The 14,316-nt window shown below is 32.9% G+C and overlaps 1 protein-coding gene across 1 annotated transcript; it reads left to right on the top strand.

The window, feature by feature from the left end:
• The first annotated feature begins 5,129 nt into the window (after positions 1 to 5,129).
• Positions 5,130 to 8,841, top strand: LOC139872175 (uncharacterized). Its single transcript, XM_071860010.1, has 4 exons — positions 5,130 to 5,947; positions 6,806 to 6,885; positions 7,142 to 7,406; positions 8,371 to 8,841. The coding sequence occupies exons 1-4, from the start codon at positions 5,173 to 5,175 to the stop codon at positions 8,625 to 8,627; spliced, it is 1,377 nt and encodes a 458-aa protein (XP_071716111.1). The 5' UTR covers positions 5,130 to 5,172; the 3' UTR covers positions 8,628 to 8,841.
• The last annotated feature ends 5,475 nt before the right edge of the window (positions 8,842 to 14,316 follow it).

Below are 14,316 nucleotides of genomic sequence, written 5' to 3'. Positions count from 1 at the left end.
ATCTTTATTTCATAGATAAAGGTTTTAAAAAAAGCTTTACGTAGATTATCAAATAATGATAATCTAAAATATCCTGTTTACACACGACCATTACATAATGGTTTACAATACAAATATGTTACAACAAAATAAGTTTCTTGAATGTAGTTTTTACACAATATCATACAAGCATGGACTCCAAATCTCGTCCTTATTTAAGTATGTGACAGCGGAAGCTCTTAATAATCACCTGAGAATAAACATGCTTAAAACTTCAACAAAAATGTTGGTGAGTTATAGGTTTAACCTATATATATCAAATCATAATAATAGACCACAAGATTTCATATTTCAATACACATCCCATACATAGAGATAAAAATCATTCATATGGTGAACACCTGGTAACCGACATTAACAAGATGCATATATAAGAATATCCCCATCATTCCGGGACACCCTTCGGATATGATATAAATTTCGAAGTACTAAAGCATCCGGTACTTTGGATGGGGTTTGTTAAGCCCAATAGATCTATCTTTAGGATTCGCGTCAATTAGGGTGTCTGTTCCCTAATTCTTAGATTACCAGACTTAATAAAAAGGGGCATATTCGATTTCGATAATTCAACCATAGAATGTAGTTTCACGTACTTGTGTCTATTTTGTAAATCATTTATAAAACCTGCATGTATTCTCATCCCAAAAATATTAGATTTTAAAAGTGGGACTATAACTCACTTTCACAGATTTTTACTTCGTCGGGAAGTAAGACTTGGCCACTGGTTGATTCACAAACCTATAACAATATATACATATATATCAAAGTATGTTCAAAATATATTTACAACACTTTTAATATATTTTGATGTTTTAAGTTTATTAAGTCAGCTGTCCTCGTTAGTAACCTACAACTAGTTGTCCACAGTTAGATGTACAGAAATAAATCGATAAATATTATCTTGAATCAATCCACGACCCAGTGTATACGTATCTCAGTATTGATCACAACTCAAACTATATATATTTTGGAATCAACCTCAACCCTGTATAGCTAACTCCAACATTCACATATAGAGTGTCTATGGTTGTTCCAAAATATATATAGATGTGTCGACATGATAGGTCGAAACATTGTATACGTGTCTATGGTATCTCAAGATTACATAATATACAATACAAGTTGATTAAGTTATGGTTGGAATAGATTTGTTACCAATTTTCACGTAGCTAAAATGAGAAAAATTATCCAATCTTGTTTTACCCATATCTTCTTCATTTTAAATCCGTTTTGAGTGAATCAAATTGCTATGGTTTCATATTGAACTCTATTTTATGAATCTAAACAGAAAAAGTATAGGTTTATAGTCGGAAAAATAAGTTACAAGTCGTTTTTGTAAAGGTAGTCATTTCAGTCGAAAGAACGACGTCTAGATGACCATTTTAGAAAACATACTTCCACTTTGAGTTTAACCATAATTTTTGGATATAGTTTCATGTTCATAATAAAAATCATTTTCTCAAAATAACAACTTTTAAATCAAAGTTTATCATAGTTTTTAATTAACTAACCCAAAACAGCCCGCGGTGTTACTACGACGGCGTAAATCCGGTTTTACGGTGTTTTTCGTGGTTCCAGGTTTTAAATCATTAAGTTAGCATATCATATAGATATAGAACATGTGTTTAGTTGATTTTAAAAGTCAAGTTAGAAGGATTAACTTTTGTTTGCGAACAAGTTTAGAATTAACTAAACTATGTTCTAGTGATTACAAGTTTAAACCTTCGAATAAGATAGCTTTATATGTATGAATCGAATGATGTTATGAACATCATTACTACCTTAAGTTCCTTGGATAAACCTACTGGAAAAGAGAAAAATGGATCTAGCTTCAACGGATCCTTGGATGGCTCGAAGTTCTTGAAGCAGAATCATGACACGAAAACAAGTTCAAGTAAGATCATCACTTGAAATAAGATTGTTATAGTTATAGAAATTGAACCAAAGTTTGAATATGATTATTACCTTGTATTAGAATGATAACCTACTGTAAGAAACAAAGATTTCTTGAGGTTGGATGATCACCTTACAAGATTGGAAGTGAGCTAGCAAACTTGAAAGTATTCTTGATTTTATGAAACTAGAACTTTTGGAATTTATGAAGAACACTTAGAACTTGAAGATAGAACTTGAGAGAGATCAATTAGATGAAGAAAATTGAAGAATGAAAGTGTTTGTAGGTGTTTTTGGTCGTTGGTGTATGGATTAGATATAAAGGATATGTAATTTTGTTTTCATGTAAATAAGTCATGAATGATTACTCATATTTTTGTAATTTTATGAGATATTTCATGCTAGTTGCCAAATGATGGTTCCCACATGTGTTAGGTGACTCACATGGGCTGCTAAGAGCTGATCATTGGAGTGTATATACCAATAGTACATACATCTAAAAGCTGTGTATTGTACGAGTACGAATACGGGTGCATACGAGTAGAATTGTTGATGAAACTGAACGAGGATGTAATTGTAAGCATTTTTGTTAAGTAGAAGTATTTTGATAAGTGTATTGAAGTCTTTCAAAAGTGTATAAATACATATTAAAACACTACATGTATATACATTTTAACTGAGTCGTTAAGTCATCGTTAATCGTTACATGTAAGTGTTGTTTTGAAACCTTTAGGTTAACGATCTTGTTAAATGTTGTTAACCCAATGTTTATAATATCAAATGAGATTTTAAATTATTATATTATCATGATATTATCATGTATGAATATCTCTTAATATGATATATATACATTAAATGTCTTTACAACGATAATCGTTACATATATGTCTCGTTTAAAAATCATTAAGTTAGTAGTCTTGTTTTTACATATGTAGTTCATTGTTAATATACTTAATGATATGTTTACTAATCATAGTATCATGTTAACTATATATATCCATATATATGTCATCATATAGTTTTTACAAGTTTTAACGTTCGTGAATCACCGGTCAACTTGGGTGGTCAATTGTCTATATGAAACATATTTTAATTAATCAAGTCTTAACAAGTTTGATTGCTTAACATGTTGGAAACATTTAATCATGTAAATATCAATCTCAATTAATATATATAAACATGGAAAAGTTCGGGTCACTACAATTGCAATAGGAACAACATCCTACTTAGTGATGCAACTACCTTAACGGTATCTAGGAAGTGGATTAATTCCATTGGCAATAATTACTTGTTCAAGGTGAAGACAAATTTGATATAAGTAGGCTTTAATATTTCGATGGGATAGAAAAAATACCACCTAAAACCGGTTGCATTCGTATTCTTTACGAATGCATGACACTTTTATTATTAGACGCATTATCTAGTGAAATAGTAAAAATGTTACCGATTAAATTATATTCAACCAATGTGTCTTGTATTTGTTCTTAGATTATTACTATTATGCGGATAAGCAAATAGTTTAATAACGATAGTCTGTTTCATTAATAACCACCATCGAGATGAAATCAATGAGCGATAACTCCTAGATAAGAATTTACCGTTCTGGTGTGCGGTCCAAACATCTCAAGTTATAGAAACATAATATTTATAAGTTCGAAAACCTTCAATTATCATTTTAGCTTTTTCCGTAATTTAAAAGCGTCACAACTTAAAGTTGAACGACTTACATTGTTATATCGTGGTTATAGTCGATTCCGAATTATCTCCGTAAGCCTTGGATTGTCGAAGTGGTTGAAAGGAGGTCCTTGTTGAATTACAAACCTTGTAAAATCTTTCCGAAGGGCTTCGAGATCGTGTAAAAACCGAATCATCCTGACCAAGTGTAGGTTGTGTCGGGTCTTGTTCGGTTCCTTTACAACTTCGTTAAAGATGTTTTCTTAACGTAGTGTTACCCGAAACACCTAGAAACTTACCACATTGTGTACAACGAGCTCTTGCTTGACCATCGTTCATTACACACAATTCGAATTTAGGCCAAACGTCACCTTTTAGGCTCTTATTTCTAATGTGGTTAACATCGTTGATGGTGTAACGATTTGAAGATGTTCCCACGGAAGAGGAAACTTAGGATTATTAAGTAGAATTTAGAGAGTAATTATAGTGTAATTAAAGAGTAATTAGAGAGTTTAGAGATAGTTGAGAGTGTTTGTTGATGTGTTTCAACCAAAACAATACCATATATTTATACTACACTTGTGAAGGTAAAATGGTCAAAACACACTAAAAAACGTCCAAAAACTCAAAAAAAAACGGCCATTTTTTTGCAAATTTGAACAGCCTCAAAGATCGGATCCGGGTTTTTTTTCCGGATAAATTTCAGTTTTTATCCGGAAAATATCCGATCGCTAACAGCTACCTGGATCCGGTTGTAACTGGATCGGATCTGATCCAGTTCTAGATTTTTTTAAATCTATTTTTTCATAATATTTGGTTTAGTATTTTAGGGTAGGTTCTGATACTACAACCTAATCAAAAGTAGTAAACTATAACGGACATATATATATATATTGAAATTGAAATACAGCATAATACTCGTATAATACAACCTAATCAAAGATATTTTAGATTTTAGATAACACCTATCTTGAATGCAAACTTCATGATCACATTTTAAAATTCAAATATAGGTGTAGCAACTTCCCGGAAACTGCTCTATATTTGGTAAAAGCATTTGACTTCAGATTTCCAGATAATGTACAATCATAAATTATCAAATCTTCATCTCTTTTCTATTTTTTTGTCCACAATCACTACACGAATTTTCAAACATACTTGTATTCTTGAAATCACACAGATAGAAATAGAAACAAGTCAACCTCTTCTAAAAGGTATCATTTTTCTTGACGGAGTTTCTGTTTTTGATCAATTAATTTGTCTGTAATTAGAACGCACCCTTTATTCAACACTAATCAAATTTCATTTTTTTTTTTTTTTTTTTTTACCAGGATTCAATCAACAAATGTATGCCCCATCTTAAAATTGCCAATTTATTGGTGGGTCATATTTACTAATCACGATTATTGATTGTTAAGGTCTAATTTGTTTGACCCTAGCTGGATTTGGGATTGATCAAGGTTATTGGCATTTAGGATATAAACTATTTCCCCCAATTTTATGCATTTGTTAACTGGATTCTCATTATCTTAAACTTCAGCTAGATTGTAGCTTAGATTTATTGAAATGGGTAAGGGGAAATTAAGCATAGATAATGATGGAGATGAAATGGAGGGAGAATCATCATCTTCATCATTGTCACGATCTCGTGTTCATGTCGATGAGGTTCGCCCATTTCGAACACGTTATCCGGGCTTAGTTAGGTTAAAAGCTTATATCTTTGATGGGTTAGGTGATTACTACAATAAGGAATGGGATTTAGTAGAGGGTAATGGTAAAGATAAAGAATTTTGTTGGTATCATGTCGAAATCCCGAAAGGAAACCAAAAGCTTTCGCAATCCGCTCAATACTTAATCGATGTTCTCTGTCCACCATTGAAACTTCAAGACATTCTTTCGTTAATTAGCAACGGACCCTATTGTGGGCATGTTGATGGAGCACTTGTGTTTAGGGTTAACTCACCCGGACCACCTTCAAGCAAGTTTACGTTTCGGTTAGCCGCTAGGGTTACTGAGAATTCTGTTATTACGGTTTCGTTGGGTCGGGTCCCACGGTTAGGGTTTTCGCCTATGGGTCAGTCTTTGCTTTCGGAGATACCGAGTGTTGAGAGCCCGAGTGCTAAACATAGTGGGACCCGGGGAAACGATGGGATTGTGATTAAGGAACATGTTCTTGATTTTTTATTGACGATGAATCATTCTGAAGAGGCGGATAATCCGGTTCCGAAATCGGTTTCTAATTTGGTTGTGCATATTGTTGATACACATGTGGATCATCTTGAGGATGTTGTTACTAAACTTGAGATCGAGCTCGACTCTGTAGAAGTTGATATGGATAAAGGTAAAGCTTTTCTGTTGCTATAATGAGCTTAAATTATTTGATACTTGTTTATTGTTATCTCATTAATGTAAACATAATTGTTTCTTCAAGGTATGAAAGTTAGAGTCTTACCAATACTGAATCTTCTTGAAATTGTTAGATTTGTTTAGGTTTAGAGGTTAACTTTTAGTATATAAATCCTTAAAAAGTGGAAATATTTGAAGAGCAGAGGAAAATACATTAGGTATTAATTAGGCTTGTTTAAATGTGTGTTTATAATTTATAATGGATCATTGCAGTCGAAAGATAAAGATTTGATACTTAAGTATGATTGAAGCTAGGGACTTGTACTTTTTCAGACATTTAATTACATTATAATTATTAATGTTCTTAAGCTATTTAATACTCGCTTTTACGAATATGAGTAGTTTTACTTTAGATAATCAGAAAATCATAATCACTACTACGATCCCACTTGGTTAAATTTTGCGACTTCATATCACAAACGTACATCCAACCTCTATTTCACATGATTTCTTTCTTCTAAGCCTTTTGAAATCCTGATTTGTTTCAAACGTTTCATTGTTATGCGTTCTTCTTCTTCTTCTTCTTCTTATTATTTGACCAAACTTCCTTCTATCATTACTATTTTGACATCACTAGGTTCATTCAACTTTCATTAATCTCATTTGCATCCCTTTATGGCTTTATTATTTTGGTACTTTTTGTTCTTATATTGGGATAAACATGTGCCAGGTCCATTTCGACGAGAATGTTATGGGTTCATGAACAAAAAAAGACGATCTTTTTGCGAAAACTATTGTTAATTGTAGTTTGTTTATGTCGATCTAACTTGATTTCACGAATTTCAAATACCAGGTGGTTTTTCATTGAAGAAACAATTGCTGGATGATAGAAGATTCCCTAAAATGCATTTAGACTTGCAACGCCTCTTGCAGGTAATTTTTGCACCCATCTTTTATCTTTTATTTCTTTTATAGTAGAATTTGCTTCATACAAGTATATAATATTCTGAACGCCCAAGAGTTCCCTAATTTATTGTGAATCTTTAAGCTTGTGTAGTTGCTTTAAGTGGCTGTTTGGATATACATTTATAAATTGATTACCCAATTATTCACAATTAGTCATTGTTTTTATTATTTATTAAAATTAAATAATTATGTTTCTGAGTATGTTATGGTTTCATGAATGCAGGTGATTACTCATGGTGAACAAGTGTTTCCACGAGTGAAAGAAAAATGTGCATCAAAAGAATGGTTTGCAAGTGAAGACATAAATTCACTAGAAGAGTTGATAGGTAGACTTAGAAGATTAAAGGATAACGTCGGTTTTATCTCGAATCGAGTCACTGCTGTTCAGGCGGGTCTTGACAGCTGGCAGGCCGAGCAAATCAATCGCAAGCTCTACTATCTATCATTTTTATCCATCATATTTCTCCCTTTATCCATCATCACAGGAGGTTAGATTCTCCACTTGTAATCTTCTATTTATGCCTCCGTTTAGTATCAAGGTCAGACTTTGACTTTTGAGGTCAAATGAACTCATTTTGAACTTTAATGATAGTGAGAATTGTATTAAGCTTCTAAATTAATTATTTAATATTCTTGTTAACTCAAACCTATTATTCATGCAGTTGGTAGGAAATGTTTTATAAAATATATAGTATCTAATTATATATTATATAAAATAAATTGAATTAGAGAGAGATATATCTGACCTCAAACGTCAAACTCCATTCAAGGTTGCAAAAATCGCTACTCGGGGTACTCGGTCAGGACTTTATAGGGAGTACTCGGCAACTCGTCGGATGTTGACCAAGTTTGATTTTTACCGATTCTGACTGAGTTTCGACTGATTTACCGACTAATCCTGAGTTTTGACCGATTTTCCGAGTAATTACGAGTTTTGGCCAAGTTTTGACCGAGTTTGACCAAGTAATTGCCGATTACTCCATAAGTTGCAAATACCGAGTACTTGCCTTGTAATTCCGAGTTCCGCAACCCTACTCCCGTTGTTTAGCTATCGATCCTATGACTATTTAGAGTTGTCAATTTCGACCCATTTGCATATGAATGCTTGGTTTGGGTTGAACTTTGTGTTGAGAGTTATGCAGTCACATAGACTGCCTTTGACTTTTGAGTTTAATGGGTTGACAGTACCTTGAAGTGGGTTATGCACTTTTATGCATTCATTAGCAACTATCGACCCGTTCAAGGGAAACAGGTCGCATAGAGTTCCACGGGTTGAAATCTGCCAAATATATAATATAAACACTTGTACTTTTCTATAAACACTACTTTCAATTTGTAATCACATTTAACTCAATAACTATTTATAAAAAATTAGATTAATAATTTGTTCTTGATACTATGCTTTAATTTCTTTTAATTTTATTATGTCATCGATGTGTATTTATATTGCAGTGTTTGGGATGAACGTGGGAGGCGTTCCTTGGACGGGACAACGGGATCCAGCGCTAGTAGACGGTTTCAGAAACGTGATGTTGGTTTGTCTGGCAACGTTAGGTCTCGTGCTCTTATGCTTCTTGTTTCCATTTCTTTATAGTCGAATAACTGCTTGGAAAAGACAAAGAGCGTTAAAACGAAGCTGGTCTTTAAACCGTAGATCCTTCCTGAAAAGAACAGTTCCCGATGAGCGAGGAGGGTACCTTCGGCTCTGACTTAAACTTGTTTCTTTATACATTTGATGTATTTCTTGGTGTAATATTGTACTGAGTAGAAAATTGATTCAGTAGAAAATCTTGTGTACAAGTGTTGTAAACACGTTTTTCGGATTTTTATTTGATTTCATTTGTTAGGTCAAATGCTCATTCACCACTGTATACATTTGAATATGTGTAAATCTGGTTGCCTTTTACTCTTTTAACAAGTAGTGTTGATCGTTGAAGTCTACAATCGGTTTTGCTTGCGAACCATGGTGGATATTTGTAATGTTCCTTCTTGAAATTGTTGTTAGATAGTACTCCGTACTATAGTTGTTAAAAGGGGCAGAGCCAAGAAATTTATTTGTATGTGACACAAAATTATGCTGGCTATTCGCGAAATATTCAAGTTCAGCTCGTTAAAAATTCAATTCGGACTCAGACTGACATATGAGACAGAAGGCATAGCTTTGAAGTTTTTCCATCTAAATTAAATTATAGACAAAAACTCCATTATTCTATATTGTATGTACATCATTATTAGAGACTAGTGGATATATAAATATAAATATAAATATTGTACTTAGTACTACTCTCTCTATTCTAAATCTATTATGTCAGGAAAAAAAAACATACAATTTAAGAAATTGACTGTTACGTGTATTTTTGTCAACTTTGCAGTCTTGCATCTTATATTTTTCCATTTCTTTGTACACAAGGTTTTAGAAAATATGACTATTACATGTATTTTTTTAAACTTTTTAGTCTTACCTCCCTAACGACAACCACCGAGTAAAACCTTTAGGTGACATGACCTGTAATCGGCTGAATTGCGTTACCTATCATTTTGTGTTACATTTATTACAAAAGAAATTACATATTTATAAAAGTGAATAATTAATTTAAAATATTTTTAAAATATATAATAAAATAATAAACATGACAATTATTAACTTAAACCCTTGCAAATTGGCACCGGAAAAAAAAAATAAAAAAATAATTGGCTCCGAATTAAAGTTTAATTAGACTTTGAAGTTTCAACATATTATATACTCCGTTATATCTCGAATAGATCTATCTAGAAGCTTCTTAAAACCTAGGCACATAAGACCACTCCCTCCCTATGGTTCCATTATCCGTCATTACCCGCTCATTATCTGTAATTATTCGTAATGAACCATAGACACGGCTTAGTTACCCGCGTTAGTTACCTGCACTCACCATGAATTTGATGGAAGTGTTTAGGTTAGTTATAGGAATTGTGGGTTCCAGTGACTTTTTATTGTTGGACTTGATACTTTATTGCTTGTACGTTGTATATTAAGGTCACTCCCTATCGTAACTAAACTATTCATCGTCTTAACCTTCCACATCAACGTCACATCAACACTAATATCCTATAACTAACTCATAATTAAACACTCCCTATAATGGCTAAAACAATACACCTCTTAATATACAACGTACAAGCAATAAAGCATCAAGTCCAACAATAAAAAACCACTGGACCCACAATTCTTATAACTAAACTTAAAACTTCCGTTAAATTGACTTTGATGACCCGGAAATTTCCGATCAAATTTGAACTTAATCTTTATATGTTTCCGACACGATAAGCAAAGTCTGTAATGTTGGGTCTCAAAATTTTTGGAACGATGTTCATATATTCAATTGACCTTCGAATACTCTCGACGATTCACGAACAATTACTTGTAAATAGATACGCATATATTTACATATATATATATAAATAATAATTTGAAATATATTATAATTAACTATATAAAATAAAACAATATATAATAATTATTATTTAAAACATATCTATATATACATAAATGTATATTAAAAATAAATATTAAATGATTGTATTACTCGTTTGATGTTCCGATTGATATTAGAGAAGTTTAATTCGAACTTATATGATTTTAAAATAAACGGTGATCCGAAAATGAGTTTTATAAATTTTAGGCTTATTAATAATATATTTAGAAGTTGTTGTCAAATTTTAAAACTTTTTATATTTTACTTGGGGGATGGGAGTGAATAATTAATGTAATTTTTATTTAATAGTTAATGACCGAATTTTATACCAAAATGACTGAAATAATTAAAGAAACTTAATCTAAAAATTTGGAATTTTTCTGAAGACTTTTATCCACCACTGATTAACAACGGAGTACGAATTACTATGCTTAATAGAACCGTCGGTAGATATGAACAAAACAGAGGCGGCTAACTGTTGTCATTTTGAATTTATATCCACTAGCCTTACTGTGTTTGATTGTAAGCATTCCATTCACAAGTACTATTATATATATATATATATATATATATATATATATATATATATATATATATATATATATAGAACGTAAACTGCATGAGTAAATCATATGTGTTATCTTCAATCACTCCTTTCTTTGATAGACATCACAACCCACTTCAAATCATGACTATCACCATCTTATCCCACCACCCTTGGCCACCCTTAAAACTCTCACCTTGAGACCCTACGGCAACCATTGATCAACCCATAGTTCAACCACATGCCACAACCATCCTTCACCATCAAACACAAATATCCTTCTTGCTTGAATACCACTATCTAACATCATCATCATAGACTATTCATGTTCGTCTCTTTTATTGATGCTACTGTCCGTTAGTAACCATCGAGAAAACCAACATAAACCACACCCGTCACTATTGCGTTCATCAAACCCACATCATTTTTGTTCTTTCTGTTTATTTGAAAATCAAACCACACGACACCACCAGGAAACCACCTCAAAGACCACAACTCCAACACCACCTCTTTATATATATATATATTTATATATATATATATATATATATATATATATATATTTTTTTTTTTTTTTTTTGTTCATGACTCTAATTGATGTCTTTGTAAACCACCATGCTTAAACCAACTTTAGATCAACACTACCTTTGATCAACGAAACCCGAACCACCACCCATTCGTGCTTCTTTCTACAAGATATTACACAACCCATAACCCACGAAACCCTACTCAAATATATCGCTAATGCAACTGTTCGATTACTACTGAACAGACTGCTGTTACACGACAGCTTTGTTTCTGTTTCACCACCAAAACGCTCCCAAAACAGCCTACCTGTAGCTGCTATAATCTGTTTCAATAATTGTGTACCTGCAGCGTTTTTTTTTTCTTTCCCTTTCTAGTTCGGTTTAACAAATAAAAGAAAGACACTTTTGTCATTTGTTTGAGAAAGTGGCAGGCAAAGTGTTTTTGAAGTTATACGAATTATATATTATATATGGAAAGGAATTCATAAGATTAGTTGGTGTGTTACAGCGAGACATTGACAGGAATCAATATAAGTCGATTTAATTACTTGTTGGGCCCTTTATGCTCTAAGTGGGCCTGATGATGGATAGAATATGGAGGTGATCGAGCCTGTTTGAAGTTGTTGATGAATATAACAGGTGATATACGTGGTGATATGATAATACTTGTGCAATTCGTATCTGTTACTAGATTTTGTTTAGGACATTGATAACGATTCATGTATAAGGATGATGATACATGATGGTCTGAAGGGGATGACGAGTCAGAGAGATATAAGGATGATGAATGATGTTGTTTAAAAATGTTAGTGGTGATAGGAGAAGTCACGATGATATTAGTGAGGTACATAAAATGATGAGCATATACAGTAAAATAACTATGAATGTAATTATGATAATGATGATAATGGTTACGAGAAGATGGCAAAGGTAAGAACTAATGATGACGATCGAATACAGTTTAATAGCTTGTCAATTTAAATGAATTGAGGAATATATAAAACGCATTATAAAAAGAATCCAAGATAAAATCTTGTGGATGTGGGGTACAAGATAGGGACATACTTTGGATACCAAAATCCAATATTCAGTGTGAAGCAAACTTCCATATTTTAATTCCAAACTGAATCGGGACTGTAGGGCCGAGGGTTAAGTTGCATATATATTGTTGTTGGGCCATAGGGTTGTTAGATGGGCTGTGTTAATTTGGGCCGTAATCCTTTTTCTAATCTGCTGTGGGCCGAATGTAATAAAGGCAGTTAATACTCACGATCTTAACTGGTACTTTTGTTTATACGCATTTGATAATGATTTTGATAATAGTTTGATCATGAGTATGATGCATGTAACATGATGAAGTTACATAAAGATGATGATGACGATGGCAAGTCGTGATGATCATGATGACCCAATTAGTATAATATACTAGATGATGGTATGTATACGATGGGATTATGATGATGATTATTATTGAACGATATTGATGAAGAAGAGGAGACGGGTTAATGAGAATGATAACATTACAGATTATGTAATGGTAATGAAACTCACAATATAATGATGACTTATAAAATGAAAGATTAGGAATTAGGATCGTATTATGATTAAGATTAGGATTATGAGTATGATGATGATCATGGAAAACGAATGATGACGATAAGATAGTAACGAGCAAAATGATTTGCGGATTGAGTTGTAGAAGGAGGAGTAGAACAGACATAACGAATGGGTAGATATATTTTAAAAATACGAAAAAAACTAGAAGAGAAGGAACAGAGAAAAGGGTTAAAGGCGTTAATGGGTTAGCGGGAGGTCGCGGGTTCGATCCCGGGCCAGGGCAGTTTATTTTATTAAGCCTTTTCCATTCAAGGTTCGTGAGTCCGAGGCCAACCTTACACTTGTTCAATGACGTCGTATGCATATTTTTACTGCAAAATATCGTATGGTGAGTTTCATTATTCCCTTTTTAAATGCTTTCGCAATATATATTTTTGGGACTGAGAATACATGCGCTATTTTGATAACTGTTTTACGGAATAGACACGAGTAAATGAAACTACATTCTATGGTTGGATTATTAAATTGAATATGCCCCTTTTTATATAGTCTGGTAATCTAAGAATTAGGGAACAGACACCCTAATTGACGCGAACTCTAAAGATAGATCTATCGGGCCCAACAAGCCCCATCCAAAGTACCGGATGCTTTAGTACTTCAAAATTTATATCATGTCCGAAGGAGGATCCCGGAATGATGGGGATATTCTTATATGCATATTGTGAATGTCGGTTACCAGGTGTTCAATCCATATGAATGATATTTTGTCTCTATGCATGGGACGTATGTTTATGAGAAATGGAAATATGAAATCTTGTGGTCTATTAAAATTATGAAATGATTATTTATGTTAAACTAATGAACTCACCAACCTTTTGGTTGACACTTGAAAGCATGTTTATTCTCAGGTGTGAAAGAAACCTTCCGCTGTGCATCTTGCTCATTTTAAGGACAATACCTGGAGTCGATCATCGCTATGGAATCAAAGGTTGATGACTTCGTCCGGATGGATTAGGACGGGTCTTCACAGTTGGTATCAGAGCGGTGGTCTTAGCGAACCAGGTCTTGCATTAGTGTGTCTAACTGATAGTTGTTAGGATGCGTTAGTGAGTCTGGACTTCGACCGTGTCTGCATGTCAAAATTTTTGCTTATCATTTCGTGTCGATAATTATTTGCTTATCATCCTTAAAGTCTAGACATGTCTTACTGCCTCTATTGCATAGACAGTGTATAGATAAATTCATATCTTAGCGTATCTGTTATTGTTACCTTTGCCTGACAGCTTCCGTAGATTCCTCCGTAACTCATGGGATT

This window comes from Rutidosis leptorrhynchoides, chromosome 10 (assembly GCF_046630445.1).
Source record: "Rutidosis leptorrhynchoides isolate AG116_Rl617_1_P2 chromosome 10, CSIRO_AGI_Rlap_v1, whole genome shotgun sequence".
In the NCBI taxonomy this organism is placed as follows: domain Eukaryota; kingdom Viridiplantae; phylum Streptophyta; class Magnoliopsida; order Asterales; family Asteraceae; genus Rutidosis; species Rutidosis leptorrhynchoides.
This window is presented reverse-complemented; position numbering and strand designations above follow the sequence as displayed.

Coding starts and splice junctions, on each gene's coding strand:
- LOC139872175 (XM_071860010.1), top strand. CDS start 5,173: ATGGGTAAGGGGAAATTAAGCATAGATAATGATGGAGATGAAATGGAG. Junction 5,948..6,805: donor AGAAGTTGATATGGATAAAG/GTAAAGCTTTTC, acceptor TTCAAATACCAG/GTGGTTTTTCATTGAAGAAA. Junction 6,886..7,141: donor ACTTGCAACGCCTCTTGCAG/GTAATTTTTGCA, acceptor TCATGAATGCAG/GTGATTACTCATGGTGAACA.